Source organism: Mugil cephalus, chromosome 10, assembly GCF_022458985.1.
Source record: "Mugil cephalus isolate CIBA_MC_2020 chromosome 10, CIBA_Mcephalus_1.1, whole genome shotgun sequence".
Lineage (NCBI taxonomy): Eukaryota > Metazoa > Chordata > Actinopteri > Mugiliformes > Mugilidae > Mugil > Mugil cephalus.
Genome location: NC_061779.1, coordinates 138,653 through 162,833, shown reverse-complemented (window position 1 = coordinate 162,833; position 24,181 = coordinate 138,653). Strand labels below are relative to the sequence as shown.

General features: G+C 49.6%; 2 protein-coding genes across 7 annotated transcripts; one reads left to right on the top strand and one right to left on the bottom strand.

Annotated features, from left to right (window-relative positions):
* The first annotated feature begins 1,184 nt into the window (after positions 1–1,184).
* LOC125015446 (carbohydrate sulfotransferase 8-like) lies at positions 1,185–9,569 on the top strand. 5 transcript variants are annotated; one of them, XM_047597318.1, is made up of 4 exons: positions 1,185–1,479; positions 6,883–7,082; positions 7,279–7,379; positions 7,724–9,569. In XM_047597318.1, the coding sequence occupies exons 2-4, from the start codon at positions 6,908–6,910 to the stop codon at positions 8,633–8,635; spliced, it is 1,188 nt and encodes a 395-aa protein (XP_047453274.1). In that variant the 5' UTR covers positions 1,185–1,479; positions 6,883–6,907; the 3' UTR covers positions 8,636–9,569. The 5 variants fall into 5 exon arrangements, with proteins under 5 accessions (XP_047453274.1, XP_047453273.1, XP_047453272.1 ...); XM_047597317.1 differs by having other exon boundaries at positions 6,843–7,082; positions 7,673–9,569; XM_047597316.1 differs by having other exon boundaries at positions 1,186–1,479; positions 7,673–9,569.
* Positions 9,570–12,389: 2,820 nt separating this feature from the next.
* LOC125014940 (transcription initiation factor TFIID subunit 4-like) lies at positions 12,390–24,164 on the bottom strand. 2 transcript variants are annotated; one of them, XM_047596502.1, is made up of 15 exons: positions 23,140–24,164; positions 22,157–22,317; positions 21,432–21,518; positions 21,155–21,334; positions 20,111–20,233; positions 18,653–18,742; positions 17,799–17,972; positions 17,187–17,259; positions 16,883–16,985; positions 16,647–16,816; positions 15,674–15,804; positions 14,932–15,057; positions 14,764–14,820; positions 13,787–13,909; positions 12,390–13,416 (listed from the first exon to the last, which is right to left on the bottom strand). In XM_047596502.1, exons 1-15 carry the CDS (start codon positions 24,137–24,139, stop codon positions 13,249–13,251), a joined length of 2,766 nt encoding a protein of 921 aa, XP_047452458.1. In that variant the 5' UTR covers positions 24,140–24,164; the 3' UTR covers positions 12,390–13,248. The 2 variants fall into 2 exon arrangements, with proteins under 2 accessions (XP_047452458.1, XP_047452459.1); XM_047596503.1 differs by having other exon boundaries at positions 21,155–21,331.
* Between the last annotated feature and the right edge of the window lie 17 nt (positions 24,165–24,181).

Sequence of the window (24,181 nt, the reverse complement as noted above, 5' to 3'; positions counted from 1 at the left end):
CTTTGAGATCTTCTCAGACCAGAAGATTTTCCGGAGGCACCATGTTTGCTGATCTACAGCTGGACCTTTGTTCTGAAGCTGCACTGCTTTGACTTCCAGATAGAATGGAGGTTTGTAAAAAGACTGTGGTCCTTGCTAACCTCGGTCTAACTCCTTCAGTGATGAGGCCTCTTTGCTGACAGGACGTCCCAGATAAGTAAAGCGTTGGTGAGTGTGGCGGAGGCTTTGTCCATCCACTGAAGCTGGTGTATCTGGAGCAGCTTTACTCAACTGGAAGATGGGAACTAACGTGATGGATTGTTCTACACGGACTCCTTAAAGTGCTACACACACAGTGTTACCTGCTCCTCAAAGACCGGCAGCAGGAATTAGGACGTTTGGATGTGAAGCAAACAGCAGCAGATCTGCATGGACGATGCAAAGAGACCAAGGTAGGAAACGATTCAACTCCGTAACATCAGTGATGAAATAACGTCACATATTTATCTTTTACTGCTGTTCGCTACAATGATAAAGTCTGTTTTTGTTGCGTTTAATCACGGCTTGGTCTTATTATGTTTGTGAATAAGAAGCTGTTGAAGTCAGTGACATGACGTCATGTTGGGAAATGGGAGAAACAAACAACAGCATGTAGCTACTTGTTTAATGAAAAACTTGAATAACCTTCTGAGAGAAGATGCTACAATCGTCTCCATTTCCTTTTTAGTAGAATCATCATGAAACGGAGCCAGAGGAACATTATGTCTTTCTTTATTTTTTATTTTTCCTCCTGACAGCACATAAAGAAAGAGTGAGATAAAGATACTGTGACTGGACATTTAAGTCTCATGCTGTGAAAAACTCTGCATGTAACTAAATGTTTAGATTTAAAAAGTGTCATTGTGCAGATAAAAGTTTTATTTCATGCAAAAACAGAAAACTCATTTTACAAAAAAGACAAACATGGTTTCAAGGTTTATTGAGCACATTTTATTTCATGTTTATTGAGACAGAGAATGTTTGTCTTATGGTATTAATACTTGATGTATTTTGTTTTTGGTTTTAAATAAACTAAACTAAACATGTTTAACCCTTAAATATTGCCCTGTTTTGTCCTTATATGTGCCCCCTGAATAAACACTGCCCCCCCTCGGCCCCCTGGTCATTTTGATCTAGGACCGCCCCTGTTAACCCAGAACTGAGCAGGGTCTGGTTTTATTTTGAAGGTGTGTCTCTGGGACATCCTGTCTGTCCTCTCTGCTGCAGCTTGACGCCATCTTCTCTGCTCGTCCTCTCTAAACTCTCCGGAGCTCCACACGGGACTTTGGGCGTTTTCCTCCCGCCCTCCGGCTCCATCTCAGCGGACCGAGGTCCCGCGCGGACCCGGCCCCTCCCGGCATCCGGTCCCGGTGTCCCGTCCCCGGTCCGGAGCCGTGACCGGTAGTTTTCCCGGAGAACCGGAGAACTCCGCCGACAGCGTCCATGCTGATCCGCACACAGGTGAGTGGAGGCGGGGAGGCTCAGGTGACCTGGTCCGGGGAGGAGGAGGAGGACGGATCAAATTATTATTAATCACATTCTTATTCTTGTTCTTATTTGTGGTGGCAGCTTCTAAAAGGTTTAGTGGAGGGACTCACCGTTAAAAACAGGAAACTATTTGAAAGATAACGACAACAAAACAATCCAGCGGAAGACTTTCCTTAAAACAAACATATAAATATCTGCAGATAAAGAATTAATATCAAAGCAAACATGTAAATACCTGTTCAGCTTCATCTGTTATTATGACAAAGGGTGAATTAATTCAACGTCTAATATCTAAAAATATGATTTCAAATGATTCAATCATTTCCCTGTTACAGCCTCAACATAATTAATCACATTATCATTGTTCACATTATCGTTAATCATATTATTAATGATCAAGTTTGTTCAGTTCCAACTTCGGTGAAACTGATTCAACCAAGAAACATGAAAACGACTCTTTCCATCAGACGGAGTTAATAAAACACAGAGAGGTAGAAATTTATGAAAAGTGTAAATAAAAGCACAAACATACACAGACCTGGACCCAAAACAAGAGTCTCCTCCACCTGCATCTAACTGAGCTCATAGTCCAGCGCCTCCTGGTGGATCATTAGTTCAACAGGTTCTTTAAGACCAACTGATGCAACGAGGAGCTTCTCGTTTCCTCCACATCCTGTGGTGGAGGAGGAGATGTTAGTCTGGTGGAGGAGATGTTAGTCTGGTGGAGGAGGAGATGTTAGTCTGGTGGAGGAGATGTTAGTCTGGTGGAGGAGAAGATGTTAGTCTGGTGGAGGAGAAGATGTTAGTCTGGTGGAGGAGAAGATGTTAGTCTGGAGGAGGAGATGTTAGTCTGGAGGAGATGTTAGTCTGGTGGAGGAGGAGATGTTAGTCTGGAGGAGATGTTAGTCTGGTGGAGGAGGAGATGTTAGTCTGGTGGAGGAGATGTTAGTCTGGTGGAGGAGATGTTAGTCTGGTGGAGGAGATGTTAGTCTGGTGGAGGAGATGTTAGTCTGGTGGTGGAGGAGATGTTAGTCTGGTGGAGGAGGAGATGTTAGTCTGGTGGAGGAGATGTTAGTCTGGAGGAGGAGATGTTAGTCTGGTGGAGGAGATGTTAGTCTGGAGGAGGAGATGTTAGTCTGGTGGTGGAGATGTTAGTCTGGAGGAGGAGATGTTAGTCTGGTGGAGGAGGAGATGTTAGTCTGGAGGAGGAGATGTTAGTCTGGAGGAGGAGATGTTAGTCTGGTGGTGGAGGAGATGTTAGTCTGGAGGAGGAGATGTTAGTCTGGTGGAGGAGGAGATGTTAGTCTGGAGGAGGAGATGTTAGTCTGGAGGAGAAGGGTCAAATCATTGGCTGCATCAAGCAGAGGAAACATCTAGAAACTACTGAAACTGGTTTAAGACCTTTATTCCAGACTGGAAGGACAGTGGAGAACCATGTTCTACCAGGAAGAAATAAATCCTGATTGATGGAGAAACGTTTGGAAGAAAAGCAGCAGTAGAACTCAGGGCTGTGTTTAATAGTGGAAGGAAGAGCATTTCACACCATGGACAATGTGAAGGGAACTCAAGGGACTGAACAGAAAACCACTGATCAGGGAGGACAACCGGGAAAAAAGGCTCCAGTCTGACAGGGAGCAGCACAAAGACTCTGGAGACATGGGGGGAGGTCATGAGGGTTTCTGGTGTGTGGACGTGTGTGGACGTGTGTGGACGTGTGTGGACGTGTGTGGACGTGTGTGGACGTGTCAGCTGTCCATTCCAGACATTGGTCAGTGTTTGGTTATATTTAGACGTGGAGCCGTCTCAGCTGTTCTCTTGACTCCGTCCACTCTTTATTTAAACAGTTGAACTCAGAGGAGGTTTTTAAATGGAAACTCTTATAAAATCTTGTTGATTTAGTTTTTAGTTTAGACTGGAAACCCCAGGACGTAGACGGGTCCACTCATTTATCAGTTCTCAGTCAAAACTAAAAAAATGTATTTTCTTCTTGAGCATTAAAGACATCGTATCCGACATCGTGGTCGTGTTTATGAGTGCTTATGAGCGGCGCCCTCTAGTGGCCGTGGTCTCGGGTGGTGCTGTCGTGTTAGCTTCATGCTTTGGCCGTTTTCTTGCTAGATGCTAACGGTGCTTAGCAGCAGACTCATGGAGGACGCTACGTCTCGAGTTCCTCTTCAGCTCATGGTGTCATCATATGTCTCTCTTAGTCCAGGGGGACTCAGACCCTGTCCCTGGATTCGTGTCCTCTCTCTTAGTCCAGGGGGACTCAGACCCTGTCCCTGGATTCGTGTCCTCTCTCTTAGTCCAGGGGGACTCAGACCCTGTCCCTGGATTCGTGTCTTCTCTCAGGGAGACGTTGAACGAGCTGCTCCATGATCCTGTTGAATTATTTCTCTCCTCGCAGCTAAAAATGACTCCTGAGAACCTGAACAGTCATGAGGACTCAACCCGACCCTCAGTCAATATCAGCATGAAACCAGATCCTCCTGAACCCAGGTCACAGACCGGAAGAGACCGAGAGACGTCCAAGACCAGCAGCCACCTCACTTCTGTCCTTCTGTTCTTTACTCGTCTCCAGTCTCTGTCCAAGTCTAATCCAGATGCCTCTACACCGGAGGGGTCCAGCTCAGTCTAGTCCAAGGGGGCCACATTCAGACCAGTTTAATCTAAAGGGTCCGGACCAGTAACACAACACAACAATAAACTGTAAATAACCACAACTACACACTTTAACATTAGTTTTAGTTCAAACAAGAAGAAGAAGATTAGATTCAATAAAATATCCTCTAAAAATAATAACAATCAGTCTGGACTCATGTCTGGTCCTGGTCCTGGTCCTGGTTCAGTTTAGTCTTGATCTGCCTGGTCCTGGACTCAGTGTTGTGTCTCTGAATAAACCAGATGATAAATTAGAGATAAAAGTTATTTGTTATTCTCATTGATAAATTTCAGTCTTTATGTCTTTTTCTCACTTTGTAAATTCACGCTGGGGACCAGGTTAGACCAGGTTAGACCGGGTTAGACCGGGTTAGACCGGGTTAGACCAGATTAGACCAGATTAGACTAGATTAGACCAGATTAGACCAGGTTAGACCAGATTAGACTAGACTAGACCAGACTAGACCAGGTTAGAGAAGGTTAGACCAGATTAGACCAGGTTACACCAGGTTACACCAGGTTACACCAGGTTAGACCAGGTTAGACCGGGTTAGACCAGATTAGACCAGGTTAGACCAGATTAGACCAGGTTAGACCATGTTAGACCAGATTAGACCAGATTAGACCAGGTTAGACCAGGTTAGACCAGATTAGACCAGGTTAGACCATGTTAGACCAGATTAGACCAGGTTAGACCAGGTTAGACCAGGTTAGACCCTCTGGTGGACCACTTTTGGTCCACTGGCCGTATGTTTGAGATTCTGGCTCCGCCCCTTTTATCATCAACAGGTAACATGTGTGCACTTGGTACAGACAGGAAGTCCTGGTGAAGTGACTTCCTGCTGGTTGACTAAAAAATTAAAGATCTGGTATCAGTTCATAAAACTTTCTGAGTCCAGATCAGGACAGAAGCTCCGACTCTGAGTCTGATTTAAAACGTCTGAGGATGGAAGTAAAGACAAACCACGAGGACGTGGAGGAGACGCCTCGAGCCTCCGGAACCAATGAGACGTTCCATTTAAACTGGTCCAGGAAGTGGCTCCTGGTTCGTCTCATTAATAATTAATCACATTGATCCTGATTCAGTCTTTAATGAAGTTAGTGTCCAACATCTGGAGTCGTCTCTGAACTCAGAATAAGTCAGAGAATCGTCTCAAACGTCAGCAGCCATTATAACATCATCTTCATCATCTTCATCATCATCTTCATCTTCATCACCATCATCACCATCATCATCTTCATCATCTTCATCTTCCTCTCCAGCCTGTGAGGTTGATGCTGCAGCAGGAAAATGATCCGTGTCATTTAAATAATTTTACATCTGTGAGAATCAGTTACCACGAGAACCTTTGATGTGAACAGAGGAAACACGACCCGTCCCCGTCCCCGTCCTCGTCCCCGTCCCTCCACAGAGGACGGATATTTATGGCCGGCCATTAATTATACATCAAAAAGATTCCTCAAGGGTCACCTCTCTCTGCCACCGACCCTTCAGAGACAGACGAGGACATTAAAGGACGGGAGGACAGCAGGAGACCCCGGCAGGAGGCGCCATCCTCTTTTTAATCAGGTTGAACTTTAGAAGTGTAGGAGGCGCTATAGAGCTGCTCCAGCTGCCGTGTCCCGCCCACATACATCACTGCCTCACTGTGTTTATTACTGTTCTGTCTTCTGTGTTGGTGACACAAAGACAATGTTTCACCTCAGTGGACAATAACCTTCTATTCTATTCTATTCTATTCTATTCTATTCTATTCTATTCTATTCTATTCTACCTCATCCGTTAGCAGTGAAGGGCTGAGGCTGAAATACACAGCAGCAGGAATATAATCTGTAAATCCAGTGAGTTGATCACCTCCTCCCCCTCCTCCTCCTCCTCCTCCTCCTCCTCCTCCTCCTCCACAATAGACAAAGAGCCCCTTGGCCACAGACTAAGAAGATTAGAGGCTCCATTCACTGATGAGGCTGTAATCTTATGGGATAGCGTATATGAACAGATCAAAACCTGACACTACACAGAATAGAATAACCCCAGAGGACACCAGGACACCAGGGGACCCGGAGACCCGGAGACCCGGAGACCAGGAGACCAAGAGACCAAGAGACCAAGACACCAGGACACCAGGACACCAGGAGACCAAGAGACCAAGAGACCAGGAGACCAAGAGACCAAGACACCAAGAGACCAGGAGACCAGGAGACCAGGAGACCAAGAGACCAAGAGACCAAGAGACCAAGAGACCAGGAGACCAGGAGACCAAGAGACCAGGAGACTAGGAGACCAGGACCTCCAGAGACCGTCGTCCTTCTCTGCTTCCTGTTGTTTGGCTCCAGAACCAGATGTTCCTGCTCGGCCTCATGGGAACAAGACGAGTAGCGTCAGCAGGAAAGAAACACAATAACACACAATAACACTACACATGGACAGCCACTGTGGGACATGCTGGGACATGCTGGGACATGCTGGGACATGCTGCAGTCTTCCAGTGTCTTTACAAGAACAACATCAGTTCTTTATTTATTTATCTTTATTTTTATTCTTTTATTATATTTTTATTCCCCTTTTATCTGTTTCTACTCTTATTCTGTCTTTGTCCTCCTGTCCCTGTCCCTCTGGACATCCTCGTCCATCAGTGTGATGGTAATAAAGTGTCCGGGTCTCCTCTGATTGGCTGCAGGCGTCCACAGGGCTGATTGGTCCTCTTGTGCTGTCCTCAGGCTGCTGGTTGGTGGCTGATCTGGGATGAGCCGGGTGGGGTCTAGGCTGCAGGACTCTGTGCTGTCCGTCCTCATGAAGCTGGTCCTGGGTGGGTCCTGGTTCCAGTCCCGGTGGGTCCTGGTCCTGCTGGGAGCTGGATCTCTGCTGCTGCTGGTCCACCTCCAGGACCTGACGGAGACGATGCTGCAGCAGAACTCAGGTCAGTGTCCTTGTCCTTGTCTCCTCTGTCCGTCCAGGACGTCTCCAGGAGTGAAGATGGACTTCATGGTGTTGGAGAGACGTTTCTGTCCTCAGGCTTCACTTCAACTACTGGTCTCATTATAATCAACTTCAGCTTCATGATGTCTTCATGATGTCTTCATAATGATAGTCTGGTCTGATCTGGTCTCTACTAGTCTGGTCTGGTCTGATGTGGTCTGATCTGGTCTCGACTAGTCTGGTCTGGTGTGTTTCAGGTCTGCAGGTGCTGGTGGGTCCCCGTTGGCCTGTAGAGAAGGTGAGAGACACTAATGTGTGTTAATAAATGCTGTGAAACCACTGACATGTTTAATCAGATTAATCAGATTAAATCTCCTTCATGTTTAATCTGTTGATGTTGTTTCATTGTTGATGATCAAACAGACTCATGAGATTAATGATGATTCATGATGGTGATTAATCCCCGTTAGTTCATTCTGACATCACTAGTGTGTTTGTGTGTCTGTCATCATCATGAGAGAAGTGAGCGTCCTCCTGACTGAATGTTTATAGAAATCATCCATGTGTGTTAATGTGTGTGTTGTGTTGCAGGACTTTGGACATCATACTGTGTCTCCGTCTGTCCCATCTCTTGTCTCCAAGCCTCCGGTCACCAAACGTCATAGGAAGTTGTTGAAGAACAGCCCCCCCCCTGGTGGCGAGGAGGCGGAGCAGCATGGGGAGCTGGCGAGGACTGTGGCGTCTCGGCGCCGCCTCCTGATGGAGGTGTGCGGCCGGTACCAGTCGGGCGTTTCCGGGCGCGTGGTGTCCCGGCGGCAGGTGTCCCGGGTGTTCGTGGAGGACCGGTCCCAGCTGCTGTACTGCGAGGTCCCAAAGGCCGGCTGCTCCAACTGGAAGCGGGTGCTGATGGTGCTGGGCGGCAGTGCCACCTCCACCCGAGACATTCCTCACGACGCGGCGCACTACGCCAACCGGCTGCGCCGCCTGGACAGCTACGACGGCGCCGGCGTGGCCCGGAGACTCGCCTCCTACACCAAGGTGCTGTTTGTGCGCGAGCCCTTCGAGCGCCTGGTGTCGGCGTTCAGGGACAAGTTTGAGAGTCCGAACTCGTACTACCACCCGGTGTTCGGACGCCCCATCATCTCCAGGTACCGAGCCAACGCCTCGCTGGCGGCGCTGCGAACCGGCGCCGGCGTCACCTTCCGGGAGTTCGTCCAGTACCTGCTGGACGTGCGGAGGCCGGTGGGGATGGACATCCACTGGGAGCCGGCCAGCCAGCTCTGCCACCCCTGCCTCCTCCGCTACCACTTCATCGGCAAGTTTGAGAGTTTGGAGGAAGAAGCCAACTTCCTGCTGCGTGGCGTCGGGGCACCGGAAAACCTCACGTTTCCTCACTTCAAAGACCGGAATCCTCGGGAAGAACGGACGTCCTCCAGAATCACCCAGAAATACTTCCTCCAGCTCAACGCCACTGAGAGACAGAAGGTCTTTGACTTCTACTACATGGATTATGTCATGTTCAACTACAGCAAACCCTTCACAGACCTGCACTGAAGATGAAGAAGAACGTGATTCATCTCTGAGGCCAAAATATTTAAAACCAGCAGCGTCTCCAGAGACAGAGACAGATGAAGACATGTTCTTCCTCAATGATGGTTGTTGAACTGAAGCTCCATCAGCCAAAGCATCTAAGGAGCTAAGTAAGCTAAGAGCTAACTAAGAGCTAAGCTGAGGCCGACTGTCAGTTCAGTGTTTAGCTGGTTCCAACCTGGTGCCTCCAAGGAACAGGTTTGTTCCGAGTCAGGGAACGGAAGCACAATAACAAACATGGGGAACCTCATGGTGACAGACAGAGCTGCTCTGGTCTTTATAGATGGTCCTAGGTTGAGTACGAGGCCGAGGTCACATGTTGCCTGGACTCCATTGATCCAGAGTGTCGTTCCAGTTCATCTGGATCAGACCAAGGGCTTCTTGGCAAAGACACAAATTACAGCTAGTGTGTCCCAGTCCAAAAGCTTAGGGCACCTGTTTAGCTCCAAATTGGTGCCTGGAACTAGTTTGGAACAGGTTTGTTGGAAAAGGGATATGAGAGACAGACTGTAGCTTCATGCTACATGCTACTAGCACTACTAGCATGTAACATGGTACTAGCATTTTGAGCACCACCTTAATATCTTCCAGGTGAAGAAGGTTAAAGACGAATGTTTGAAATGTCTCCTCCATTAGCAGCCAGTTAACCTGCCCACCTCCACGGCCTTCTTCTTCTTCTTCTTCTTCTTCCTCTTCTTCTTCTTTCTCCTTTCTTCTTCTCTTCTTTCTTCTTCTCAACTGCCACCTACTGCCGTTGCTGTTGGTTATGAATTGTAAACCCAGGTTCTGGATTCAGGATAGAACATAGATGGTGTTCCTGTCTTCTAAAGACGACTTTGAGGCCTTAACTTTCTGTAACGACATTAAAATGAATAAAGAACTGAACCTTCTGGTTTTATTCATGTTTGACTTAAGTGAGTTAAACAGCAGCGTCGTCACAGGGTGTAGTTCAGCATCTGACTTGAGGGTCAGTGTTTCTCAGTAATAGGATGGTTTTATTACTATTGTTTATTTACTTATTGCTGTTACAACCTGACGACACAAATGATAAATACGACGTTTTGTTCGGAATCTAAACACAAACAGCTGTAACATATTAATTCATCACTGGTTAAATTTGTTTAATAAATAAATATATTAAAAATACAGAATTAAAAGATTAATGAACAGCTTAATCAGTAAGGAACTGACTCTGTGGCGACACCTAGTGGCAGCAGCAGCTATTGCATGACTGGAACAGTCAGTTCTACTATTAATATGATGTGATGTGATGTGATATGATGTGATGTGATGTGATATGATGTGATGTGATACAGGGCGGCACAGCGGCTCGGTGGTTAGCGCTGATGCTTTCTGGGTGGAGTTTGCACGTGTCTGCGTGGGTTTCCTCCCCCTCCAGAGACCTGCTCGTTAGGCTGATTGGTGACTCTAAATTGACCCAAGGTGTGAGTGTGAATGGTTGTTTGTCTCTGTGTTAATTCAATTCAATTCAATTTCATTTATATAGCACAAATAACAATACAAATTGTCTCAAGACGCTTCACAAAAACCAGCCTGAGAGTGCGACACATAAATTATAAGATATTAGAGGACAGGAGCCAGAGAAAAGGGGCTAGAGGACATGTCCTCAGTGCATCGTCCCCCTGCAGCCGAGGCCTATAGCATATCGGCTTACTTCCTGTTTGGCGGCAAAACAGTTTGACGTCCAGACATGAAACTTGAACCATCATCCAGGCAGGGTCTGAAGACCATATCCACCAAGTTTCATGTAAATCGGACAAAGTATGTGCCCTCTGTACTCTGTAGTTTTTTTACACACTTCAACATGGCTGCCAAATTTTTATGCAAACGCACACAGTCCTTCATCAAATGAACCGGAATGTCTGAGAATCAGTCAACACTGGAATCAAGGTTAAAGTCCAAAGCAATATGACAATATGAGCAAAAATGCAATTTTGCAAATTATAGCGCCCCCCAAAGGTGAAAAGTCACCAAAATCCACGGGCCTCTCAAAGAACGGGTCATGGGTCTGTGTTAGAAGTTTGAAGTCAAAACATCAAACGGTTGCTGAGATATGACCTCATTTCCTGTTTGGCGGCTTTGCCCCGAGTTTGATTGGCTGCTGCGGAAAATTAAAAAATTAATTAATTAAAAAAAAACTTTTGTGCGGTTTCATCTGAAGATTCTATGTGTCATGTCCCGTGGAAATTTTATTATATATAATATAATATAATATAATATAATATAATATAATATAATACTACCTGTGGTCTTATTAACAACAGGTGCAGCTCCGCCGGAGGAAATGTTTTACAAAGATTCTTTTTTATTTTATTTCCTGTCTCCATCCCCTTTATTGTGGAGACGCGGTGGGTCACAGACTCAAGAACCAGAACCGGAACCGGGGGACACGTGCTCAGGTAAGAGGACCAGAGACTGTCCATCGTGCCTGAATACCACACCAGACTCCATTAAAAACGCTCATTTTAATTATTTCTAAGGCCGAGAGTCGTTAACCATTCATAAAACAAGGACATGGCTTATTCCTAGTTCCATACAGACTTTCTGCGTTCAGCCTTTCCGCCGCTGAGGAACTTGTGTGACCATGGTCGTAAAATAATCGAATAAAAATGTGAATGTTTATGTCCAGAAGATGTCTCTAATCATTCAAGGTCACATCCGGCTTCCACCGATTAGCATCGACACCTTAAATGTTCAGATATTCTAATGGAGTCTGGTGTACGTCGTTGATCTGTGTCAGGGAGCGAAATTGGTTTCAATGACACGAGTTTACACGTGAACCGAATTCAATCCGATTTATTCTCAATAGTTAGTGTGTGTTGTGTCTTCCTCTCACCTCTGGAACAGGAGGGGCGGAGCCTGTCCAGGAAGTCTCTGAGCCGCTCACCTGTGTCGCCCCTGACAACCCAGGGCATCCGGTCCCCGCCCCACTGAGCAAAGACAACGCCCCCGTCCACACATGTCCGTGTCCACACATGTCCGTGTGGACGGGGACACATCAGCAACCTGGCCTCCCTCACCAGGTTCCCCAGGCCAGGTGAGTCACAGAAAGGTGCCTCACCTGCACCTGACCTCACCTAAATGTGCCCCCAGAGCTAGCCTAGCCTGAGCTAGCCTAGCCTGAGCTAACCTAGTCAGAGCTAGCCTAGCCTGAGCTAACCTAGTCAGAGCTAGCCTAGCCTGAGCTAACCTAGTCAGAGCTAGCCCAGCCTGACCAGCGCCTCTTCCTGAGCTAACCTAGCCAGAGCCAGCCTAGCCTGAGCTAGCCTAGCCTGAGCTAACCTAGTCAGAGCTAGCCTAGCCTGAGCTAACCTAGTCAGAGCTAGCCTAGCCTGAGCTAACCTAGTCAGAGCTAGCCCAGCCTGACCAGCGCCTCTTCCTGAGCTAACCTAGCCAGAGCCAGCCTAGCCTGAGCTAGCCTAGCCTGAGCTAACCTAGTCAGAGCTAGCCTAGCCTGAGCTAACCTAGCCTGACCAGCGCCTCTTCCAGAAAGGCTTCAGCATCAGGACGTCCTGCGGCGGCGGGGACTCATCCCAGTTCAGCGAGAACCTCATCGGTCGTGAGTCCGATCGGGATCAAACAAGAACCTCTGGACTGACCCATCATCCGGATCTGGATCCAAACCTGGGTCCGACTGTAAAGACCCTTAATTTGATTCTGGCCGTTTAATGTGTGAATAGATAAAAACAGAAACACGTCTTCTTCTTTTCTTTATTGTTTTTTAGCAAAGGTACAAACGGCTGTAAAACTGCATCAGGTTGAATTCAGAATCTAGGAAATATAAATAGTTCAAAAACCGAGTCCTTCCACAGACGAGTCGACGCGAGCTCATCACAAACCGGCCGAGAAAAATAAAGAGTTAAAGCGTTAAAAACCACAGAGTCCAACACGGCTCCTTCAAAGCATCACAGGACACATACTGGGTCCGGGTCCGGGTCCGGGTCCTGGTCCTGGTCCTGGTTCGGGTCCGGACACAGGCGAGCTAAAAGTCACATGACCCGTCAGCCATGATGAAGAGGAGGAGGAGGAGGAGGAGGAAGTGACGACTTAAAGGGACAGTTCAGCAGAAATTAATTAAAACCTCGTTTAGCTTCGATCCAGACTCTGATATCGGTTTATAGAGTTTTAAAGATGAGAATCTGTTCAGAGAAAAGTGGAACTGTCCCTTTAAGTGATTCATGATTTCAAGACTAGCTCACAAACATTTAAACAACGTCCTGAGGCCAGAGCTCTGGTCCCGGTCCTGGTTCTAGTCCTGGGTCCAGTCCTGGGTCCAGTCCTGGTGTGAACCTTGAAGCTAACGTTTAGCTGCGTTGAGGCGTCACCGTCCATCAGTTCATCAACTAATCAGAGGTCCAGGTGCATTGTGGGTAACAGGTGTGTTTTAACAATAAGAAGTCATTAAGTCGATAATGAGCGTCACTGCGTCTTTAAATCTTCACTCAGACGGAAACAGGAACGACGAGCAGAACCTGAGATAGAGGAGGAGGAGGAGAGGAGGGGGGAGAAGAGAGGAGGGAGGAGGAGGAGGAAGAGATGAGGAGGTGCAGGAGGAGTCACTTGAGCAGGGCCTTGTAGAGCAGCAGAGAGTGGGAGGTCCTGCGCTCCTGCTCCAGACACAGGATGAAGTCCCTGAGGTTGACTCTGGTGATTCTCTGACGGAGCTGCTGTCGGGACGAGGACGAGGACAAAGAGGAGGACGATGCACCTGAGGACGACGCCACCTGGGGGAGGACAGGGGAGACAGAGGGGGAGTCAACAACATGTCCCAGAATTAGGGCAGGAACCACTTGAAGCATTAGCAGGCTAACAAACTATTTATCTGTTAGCATTAGCAGGCTAACAAACTATTTATCTGTTAGCATTAGCAGGCTAACACAAACTATTTATCTGTTAGCATTAGCAGGCTAACAAACTATTTATCTGTTAGCTGTTAGCTCAGCTATGTAGCTGTTCAGGATTACATGTTACAGAGACTGAACCATGCTGGACCTAGACCACAGCTGGACCTGGACCACAGCTGGACCTGGACCACAGCTGGACCTGGACCACAGCTGGGCCTGGACCAAAGTTGGACCCGGATGGTTCTGGTACCTCGGTTCCAGACGGGGCGCCACCCGCTGAGTCCATCCTGCGTTTCTTGCGGGGCCCGATGGCGGCGAGGGCCGTGAGGTTGGCGTCTCGTTGTCGCATCTGAGCCAGTTCCTGCTGCTGCATCTGAGAGACAAACCGGAGGCTTCAACAGCTGAGCAGCACCTGACCCCGCCCCCTCAGCACAGACTTATGTCTAATGACCCCTGACCCCGCCCCCTCAGCACAGACTTATGTCTAACGACCCCTGACCCCGCCCCCTCAGCACAGACTTATGTCCCCTGACCCCGCCCCCTCAGCACAGACTTATGTCCAACGACCCCTGACCCCGCCCCCTCAGCACACACACTTATGTCTAACGACCCCTGACCCCGCCCCCTCAGCACACACACTTATGTCCAACGACCCCTGACCCCGCCCCCTCAGCACACACACTTATGTCTAACGACCCTGACCCCGCCCCTCAGCACACACACTTATGTCTAACGACCCCTGACCCCGCCCCCTCAGCACACACACTTATGTCTAACGACCCCTGACCCCGCCCCCTCAGCACACAGACTTATGTCCAACGACCCCTGACCCCGCCCCCTCAGCACACACACTTATGTCCAACGACCCCTGACCCCGCCCCCTCAGCACACACACTTATGTCTAACGACCCCTGACCCCGCCCCCTCAGCACACACACTTATGTCTAACGACCCCTGACCCCGCCCCCTCAGCACACACACTTATGTCTAACGACCCCTGACCCCGCCCCCTCAGCACACACTTATGTCTAACGACCCCTGACCCGCCCCCTCAGCACACACACTTATGTCTAACGACCCCTGACCCCGCCCCCTCAGCACACACACTTATGTCTAACGACCCCTGACCCCGCCCCCTCAGCACACACACTTATGTCTAACGACCCCTGACCCCGCCCCCTCAGCACACACACTTATGTCTAACGACCCCTGACCCCGCCCCCTGACCTCTTTGGCCTTCTGCTTCAGCCGGGCCTGTTCGGGATCTTCTTGTCTGGCCCGACTCTGGAGGAGAAACAATCAAAAGAGAAGATGCAGCCGTTCTTAATGTTGTGGCCGAACTGATTCCAGGTGTGAACAGACTGAATCTGAAGTGGAACCGGTTTTGTGCGTCACCTTGGCGGCTTTCAGCAGAATCTCCCTCTCCTGCTCGTCCTTCCTCTGCTTCTCCATCCTCTCCAGCTGCTCGAAGAACCGGAGCTGAGAGCGAACGTCCGACGTCTGGTCGTGATGCTCCTCGTCCTGGGGGGGGGGGGGTGCAATCAAATAACCGATAAAATAACCGATAATTCTACTCCGACCCGTCTTCTACAGAACAGGGCCAGAAACAATGAGACTGTACCAACCGGAGCATGGGACTGTTTCAGAGGAGGAGGTGAAACTAGACCTGGGAAAGTATCAAACACACTCACTGTGTTTCCATCCAGTTTAATGGATGGAAACACAGTGAGTGTGTGATGTGGAGCTACTTCTGGAGCAGATAGGTGGCGCTATTAAAGCGTTTACATGGTGGAGAAAACCAAATTAAAAGTTCTCATTGTCTGGAGAACGCGTTTACGTGGCCTTAAGTTCTCCAGGTAAAGCCAGAATAAGGAAATGTAGGTCTCAGTATCAGGACTTTGAAGAGACTGAACCCACGGAGACGTCACACAGGATGAAGAGGAGGCTGATAAAAGAATCTGATCTAACGCTTCCACAGTCCAGGTCTAGTTTCACCACCAGAAACAGTCACAACCCGAGTCTCTAAAAGTCCATTTTATTCTGCACGAAAGACAAATCTAAGGGTTCTACACCAGACCCCATTCAAATATCAGTCGCTTTAAATCGGATCTGGTTCGTGTGTTAGTCCAGTTCTTGCCTTTCCACCGTCTGTGCGATGCTGAGCCACGACTGAGACCTTCTCCAGGAGCGAGCGTAGTCTGGTCTGGGTGGCGTGGGAGATGAAGTTCACCACCTCCAGAGGAACCTCGCTGACCCCCAGCTTCTTGGCTGAGGACAGAGGACGAGAGGACGAGAGACGACGTCAGAGACACACAAGCCCATAGACATTAATCGAAGACGCCCGTAAAACACGGAATCGCCCTTTATTTTGCATTTAAATGTCGCGTCCCGTATTGAACCGATACAGGACGTGATTTGTTCCGTTCATAAATGTCCAACACACGTGTCTGTCTCACACACAGACACTAAACCAACAACAATGAAGAAAATAAAGCGGGAAACGCTGCGTTGTGGTGGTACCGTGTTTACGTCTGGTCGACTCCACAGAGAAACAGTGTGAGATGAACCCGGGACTGTGGAGGAAGGATTATGTGTTTGGCACCTTCTTGTTTTCTGTGTTCTTGAAGCAGACGTATGTTTAAGTGTTTTTGTTGTTTTTTGTTCTCAATTTATTTAGTTTATATGTTCAAAGTTCAAATTAAGGCTTAATGTGGGCGAATTAACAGCACATCGTACTCAACAATGTTTACAGCTGATGAAACATGAATCACTGATGTGTGGGATCAATAAGGTTATTGTTCTAAGTTTAAATACATTGTTTTTGGTTCCTGTGTGTGTGAATTAAATAATATGAGGCATTAACGTAAAAGTCACCGTTAAAATGTGCTTTAAAATCCTATTTGTGTTACTTCACAGCGCAGTCACCGAGTCACAGAGGCATGAACCCAGGACTGTTCTTCTTCTATGGTTCTGAACACTCAAGAACCACAGAAGAAGAACCGTCTGCAGCATTTACGAGAACAGAAGAAGAGAAGCTCTGCGACTCTTTACAGGTAACTCCGTGTTTTTACTGTTAATGGTACTAATATTATTATGAGACAGAGACAGACCCGTGTCCAGGATGCGCCGGTGCAGGAGACCCGGAGGCAGGAAGGACTCGTCCTTACAGGACCGGATCTTGGTCCCGACGAGCTCGGAGCTTGTTGCTAGGATACGGGCGTTCTCCTCGTTGAGGTTGACTCCGGCCATCGACGCCACGTCGTTGATGTCGTCGTCATCTCTGAGGAGATAATGAGTCATTACTGAGGGAAACTCTCTGTGGACGCAGCCGGGACGACGCACTCACCTGAAGGTCCCGCCCCCTGGGTCACTGAGCTTCTTCTGATTGGCCGGAGCCGCCAGGTTCACGGGGCTCTTCCCTGCGATGGTCGTGGGTCTCACCAGAGTCCCTGAAAATAAAACCCCGTTCATGATCTGCTGCCATCTAGTGACGGCAGTCTGGACCCGGACCTGGACCCGGACCTGGACCCGGATCCGGATCCGGACCAGGACCCAGGACCAGGACCTGGACCCGGACCCGGACCAGGACCAGGACCTGGACCCGGATCCGGATCCGGACCCAGGACCCAGGACCCAGGACCAGGACTCACCTGGAGGTCTGAAGTGACCCACGACAACATGTGGACGAGTCTGAAGAGTCTGGACTCCTGGTCTGGTCACGGCCTGAAGGAGAAACGCCAGAGAAAGTTTTATCCTTTTAAACAAACTCATTCATTTATAGTTGAACCCTCAGAGACACAGAGACACGGGGGGACATTCAGACACACGGAGGGACACAGAGACACGTTGGGGGGACACAGAGACACGTTGGGGGGACACAGAGACACGTTGGGGGGACACTGAGACACGTTGGGGGGACACTGAGACACGGGGGGGACACTGAGACACGGGGGGGACACAGAGACACGTTGGGCGGACACAGAGACACGGGGGGACATTCAGACACAGGGGGACACAGAGACACGGGGGAGACAGACACACGGGGGAGACAGAGACACGGGGGGACATTCAGAGACACGGTGGGACATTCAGACACAGGGGGACATTGAGACACAGGGGGACATTGAGACACAGGGGGGGACACAGAGACATGGGGACACAGAGACACGTTGGGGACACAGAGACACGTTGGGGACACTGAGACTCGCTGGAACCCGTCCCCAGGTGAGACGGCGTCCCCCCGTTAGACGCTGCTGTGTTACCAGGGGGGGGGCGCTGGGCCGGACGCCGCCGCCCGCGGGGCTGATGGGAAGCCGTGGTCGGATGGAGGCGGAGCCGGGGGCAGGGGAGGCCAGAGGGGGGGCGGAGGTGGTGGGCGGGGTCATCAGAGACTGTTGGCTGCTGAGGAGAGACTGACGCAGAGCAGGGAGGCTTTTCTGAAGGGGGACACACGAAAACCAGATCAGCACACAGACACACAACAACCAGATCAGCACACAGACACACGAAAACCAGATCAGCACACAGACACACAACAACCAGATCAGCACACAGACACACAACAACCAGATCAGCACACACACACACAACAACCAGATCAGCACACAGACACACAACAACCAGATCAGCACACACACACACAACAACCAGATCAGCACACACACACACAACAACCAGATCAGCACACACACACACAACAACCAGATCAGCACACACACACACAACAAGCCTGTAGTACTGGGAGTAGTAGTAGTAATAGTAGTACTGGTATGAGTAGTAGTAGTAGTACAGGTAGTAGTAGTAGTACAGGTAGTAGTAGTACAGGTAGTAGTAGTAGTACAGGTAGTAGTAGTACAGGTAGTAGTATAGGTAGTACTGGTATCAGTAGTACAGGTAGTACATGTAGTACTGGTAGTAGTGGTACTGGTAGTACAGGTAGTAGTAGTAGTACAGGTAGTAGTAGTAGTACAGGTAGTACAGGTAGTAGTAGTAGTACAGGTAGTAGTATAGGTAGTACTGGTATCAGTAGTACAGGTAGTAGTAGTAGTACAGGTAGTACAGGTAGTAGTAGTAGTACAGGTAGTAGTAGTAGTACAGGTAGTACTGGGAGCGGTACCTTCAGGAAGGGGATGAGGTAGGGTTGAGGGGAGGACTTCAGCTCAGCCTGCAGCCGAGTGGTGAACTCCTCAGGCTCGATCTTAGCATCCTGGACACACATGAACACATGAAGACATGAACACGTGAACACGTGAACACGTGAACACGTGAACACGTGAACACATGACAGGTGAGACGTGAACACGTTCACGTGAACACTGAGACGATGACACATGAACCTGACACATGAACTACATGAACACGTGAACACATGAACACATGAACACGTGAACACGTGAACACATGAACACATGAACACGTGAACACGTGAACACGTGAACACATGAACACGTGAACACATGAACACATGAACACATGAACACATGAAGACATGAAGACATGAACACATGAACACGTGAACACGTGAACACGTGAACACGTACAGTGGTGAGTAACGTTTTAGTCCTGTGTGATAAATGCTTAGAGACGTGTTACAGTCTAATTATATTTAAATATATTTACCTCCCATCCTGTCTCACTGCATGTTTGTGTACAAGCTGCTGGACGACTATTTTACTCTAAATGCAGTGAATTGGCAGAGAGCGGGATGAGTTTAGAGGTTTAGAGGTTTGATCCCAGGAATGTGACTCATGCTGAAGTGTCCTTGAGCAACACACTGAACCTCTGTGACTGAAAAGACTTTGAGCACCACAGGTAGAAAAGCTCCATATAAAAATAACCCCATTTACCAGTAGACAATAGTCTGAATCAGCAAGCTAATGAATGCTAACAGAGAAATGCTAACAGAGAAATGCTAACAGAGAAATGCTAACAGAGAAATGCTAACAGAGAAGAATAATCTCCAGGTCAAACTCTGTGTGTGTGTGTGTGGTTCTGTAGGTGTGTGTGTGTGTGTGTGTGTGTGTGTGTGTGTGTGTGTGTGTGGGGAACTTACGAGCAGGTCCTGGTGTGTGTGTGTGTGTGTGGTTCTGTAGGTGTGTGTGTGTGTGTGTGTGTGTGGTTCTGTAGGTGTGTGTGTCTGTGTGTGTGTGGTTCTGTAGGTGTGTGTGTCTGTGTGTGTGTGGGGAACTTACGAGCAGGTCCTGGTGTGTGTGTGTGTGTGGTTCTGTAGGTGTGTGTGTGTGTGTGTGTGTGGTTCTGTAGGTGTGTGTGTGTGTGTGTGTGTGTGGTTCTGTAGGTGTGTGTGTGTGTGTGTGTGTGTGTGTGTGTGTGTGTGTGATTCTGTAGAACTTACGAGCAGGTCCTGGTGTGTGTGTGTGGTTCTGTAGGTGTGTGTGTGTGTGTGTGTGTGATTCTGTAGAACTTACGAGCAGGTCCTGGTGTGTGTGTGTGTGTGTGTGTGGTTCTGTAGGTGTGTGTGTGTGTGTGTGTGTGTGTGTGGTTCTGTAGGTGTGTGTGTGTGTGTGTGTGTGTGTGTGTGTGTGTGTGTGTGTGTGTGTGGTTCTGTAGAACTTACGAGCAGGTCCTGGACCAGGCCCTTCACATTCTTGGACGTATCTGGCGACGGGGAATTATGAGACGCCAGCTTGATGAGCGTCGCCAGGAAGTTCTTACACTTCTTCACATTCTCTTGCATCTCCTGAAAGAACCAGCACATTAGACCACGTAGGACTAGACCATGTAGGACTAGACCACGTAGGACTAGACCATGTAGGACTAGACCACGTAGGACTAGGCCATGTAGGACTAGGCCATGTAGGACTAGATCACGTAGGACTAGATCATGTAGGACTAGACCACGTAGGACTAGATCACGTAGGACTAGATCATGTAGGACTAGATCACGTAGGACTAGATCATGTAGGACTAGGCCATGTAGGACTAGATCACGTAGGACTAGATCATGTAGGACTAGGCCATGTAGGACTAGGCCATGTAGGACTAGGCCATGTAGGACTAGATCATGTAGGACTAGATCACGTAGGACTAGGCCACTATCACTGAGGTCATTTTCTTATTTTTTACATGTTTGTTACATTTAAATGTTTCAGATCAAACTAATTTAAATATTAATCAAAGGAAACACAAGTAACAAGTAAAAACAACATGTAGGTTTTTATTATTGAGACCTATTATCCAGACCTGGACCCAGACCTGGATCCAGACCTGGACCCAGACCTGGACCCAGACCTGGACCCAGACCTGGACCCAGACCTGGATCCAGACCTGGACCCAGACCTGGACCCAGACCTGGATCCAGACCTGGATCCAGACCTGGACCCAGACCTGGATCCAGACCTGGATCCTACTGAGATGCTGAGGCCTGACCTTAAACAGGAGGCTGATGCTGGAGAACCCTCCAAAGACCCGGAGAACCCTCCAATGAGGCTGAACAACAACAACGCCGTACAGACGAGAGGAACTAAATCAGGGATCAGGTCTAGGAAAAACCGCTTTACCTCAGGACCACGAGGTCTGGATCTAGTCCCTCAGTAATAAAAACCTTCATCTGATGATGTGAGACATTTAAACCGGGAGGAACTTTAGTGAATGGACCGACCTGCGACACCACGGTGACCCTGGGGGCAGCCTGGGGGGCGGCCTGGGGGGCGGGGGTTGTGGTCTGGGGCGTGGCCGGCGTCCCGGTAGGTTTGGATGGAGCTGCCCCCCCCGCTGTGATCACCGTCTTAGGGGGAATCTTCACGGACACGGCGCCACTGGGGGACACGGAGACGGTCTTCTGGAGACACAGCACACATCAATTAGTTATTAACCAACTTCAGAGGACACACAGAGACACGCGGGGGACAAACGGGGGACAGACGGGGGACAGACACCTGGACAGCTGTGGTGGCGGGGGACTGAACCATCCTGGGCTGGGGCGCGGGGGTGGCCAGGCGAACGGTCTGAGGAGAACCAGGAGCCTGCAGGCGACAGAGGGAAGAGACACATGAGGAGGAGGAGTCAGTAGTTCCTGGTTCTGGACCGGTCCTGGTACTGGGACCGTGATGCTAACGGTGCTGATGCTAACGGTGCTGATGCTAACGGTAGTAACCAGACTGATCTGGTTCCAGTGAGTGTTTAATTAGCTTAGCCTCCTTAGCTCTATAGCTGCATGGATGGAAGTGAAGCTTCAACACGTCTGAGACCAAACTCTAAAGTTTGTCTGGACTTCACCTCTAAAGATGCAACAAGGAGGAAACACCTGGAATTAGACTCAACATCTGGCCACACATAGCATTAGCATTAGCATAGCATTTTATTAAAGGACCAGAGATGTAGCGTCTGTGATGAGACAGACCCCACGACACTGGTTCATTATTATTATTATTATTATTATTATTATTATATTGGTTCTTTTAGTTCTTATTTATATTATTTAAATTAACATTCTGTTCAACTAACACGTCACTAAACGCCTTAAAAATAAAAAGGAAACATTTTTGGACAAAGTTTCTATGTTTTCATTCTTAAAGAACCGGCTCTGGACCCACCCAGGTACTGGACCCACCCTGGTACTGGACCCACCCTGGTACTGGACCCACCCAGGTACTGGACCTACCGTAGTGGCGGTGCTGACCCGGATGGTGGCCGTGGGGGTCGCAGGTCTCTGGGTGATGTTGGTCACCGTCTGGTTCTGCTGAGTCTTGGCCTGGGCCTGAGCCAGAACCTGCTGGGGGACCATGACCAGCTGGCCTGTCTCGGTCCGGACCAGAACCATACCTGGAGGAGGAGAGAACAGATCAGTTCTGGTCACTGGACCGGTTCTACTAGGACCTCTGAGACTGAGACAGAACCACTTCCATTCTCAGCTTCAGACTTTCTGAGTAAATGAAGAAAGTTCCAGACTCCACGACGTCCAGAACCAGAACCAGAACCAGTCCAGTCTGGTCTCACTGTTCTGATCTGATTCCATTTAGAACAGGTTCCAGATTCTAGACCTGGAACCCGTTTGTGGTTCTGTTTTTAAATGGAATCATCCGTCAAACAAACTGAGAAGAACCAAACAACACAACATTAAAGTAATAATCAGATGAACTAGATTAATTAATCCGACTCTCGTCATGTGACCCCAGGACAGGATCTGATAGGAGGAACCAGAACCAGAACCAGACCCAGAGTGACCATGTCATATGTGGATGTTTGTAGGAGGTCATCAGAACTGGATCCATGAGGCCACTCAGGTCAAAGGATAACAACAACAACGACAACAGAAACAACAACAACAGAAACAACGACAACGACAACAGAAAAAACGACAACAGAAACAGAAACAACAGAAACAACGACAACAATAACAGAAACAACGACAACAACAACGACAACAACAGAAACAACGACAACAACAACAACGACAACAGAAACAACGACAACAACAGAAACAACGACGACAACAGAAACAACAACAACAGAAACAAGAACAACAGAAACAACGACAACAGAAACAAGAACAACAACGACAACAACAGACACAAGAACAACAAACACCGCAGGGGACAGACTCTAGGACATTCAGAGGGACATCTAGGACCGGGGGTGTCTCACCGGCTGGCATGCTGAACCCGGGGGGCAGCTGGATGGTGGTCTGCTGCTGCGGCCGGACTGCCAGTGCTGGTTGTGGGGTGACCCCACGGGGGGAGGGGGCCACAAGACCGGGTCTCTGCTGGATGGAGGTGGCCATCACGGGAGCCCCCGGCGGCCTCACCAGGGCCACGGTGGCGGGTTGGACCACCCCGTTGACTGCAGGCTTGGCCCCGGAGCCCTGGGTCTGGGTCTGGGTCTGGGTGATGGGGGACTGGGCTGCAGCCGGAGGGGGGGTGCTGGCCAGGAGGACGGGGCCCCCCGAGACCGGCTGACTGGACACCAGCATCTTGGTGTGTATCAGGGGGGTGCTGTGGTTCAACACCTGGCTGGAGGGCCCACCCTGGGCTCCTTTGGGGTCCAAGCCGTTGTGGGCGGCCGTGGCCGGGCTGGGGTGTCTCTGGGGGGCCACGGAGGGGGTCCCCCCCGAGGTCTGAGGAGTCCCGGAGGGAGAGTTCACCGACTTCACCGGGCCGCCGTTCAGAGTCAGGAGTCCGGACGGGGACGAGGTCGGCACCGAGTCCACCGAGCCCGGAGCCCGGGGGAAGCTGGAGGGGGGGGCGGGCTGACTGGTCAAAGCTCCGGGTCCCGGTCCAGAGGAAGCAGTCTGCGGGGAGGCTCCGGTGGTCCCCCCGGTAGTGAGCCCGGTAGTGAGCCCGGTAGTGAGCCCGGTAGTGAGCCCGGTGGTCCCCCCGGCCCCGGTGGTGCTGGTTGCGGGGGGAGAGGAGGACACAGTTGTACCGGACAGCGGCTCCTTGGCGCCCGGTTCCTGGGTCCCGGTCCCCGGTCTCCGGTGCCCTGTCCCTGAGAGGTGTCCCGTGGCTGGAGCCGGGTCCGGTTTCCCGTCGGAAAGCGTGTTGGCGTGGCCCAGCTGAGACTCCAGGGACCCGACCAGGTCGCTGACCGCCTTCTCGTCCACCTCGTTGGACAGCATGTCCTCCAGCGGGTCGCAGGCTGCCGCCATCTTTGATCCTGGACCGTTGTGCACATCGTAGTTTAGAGTGTG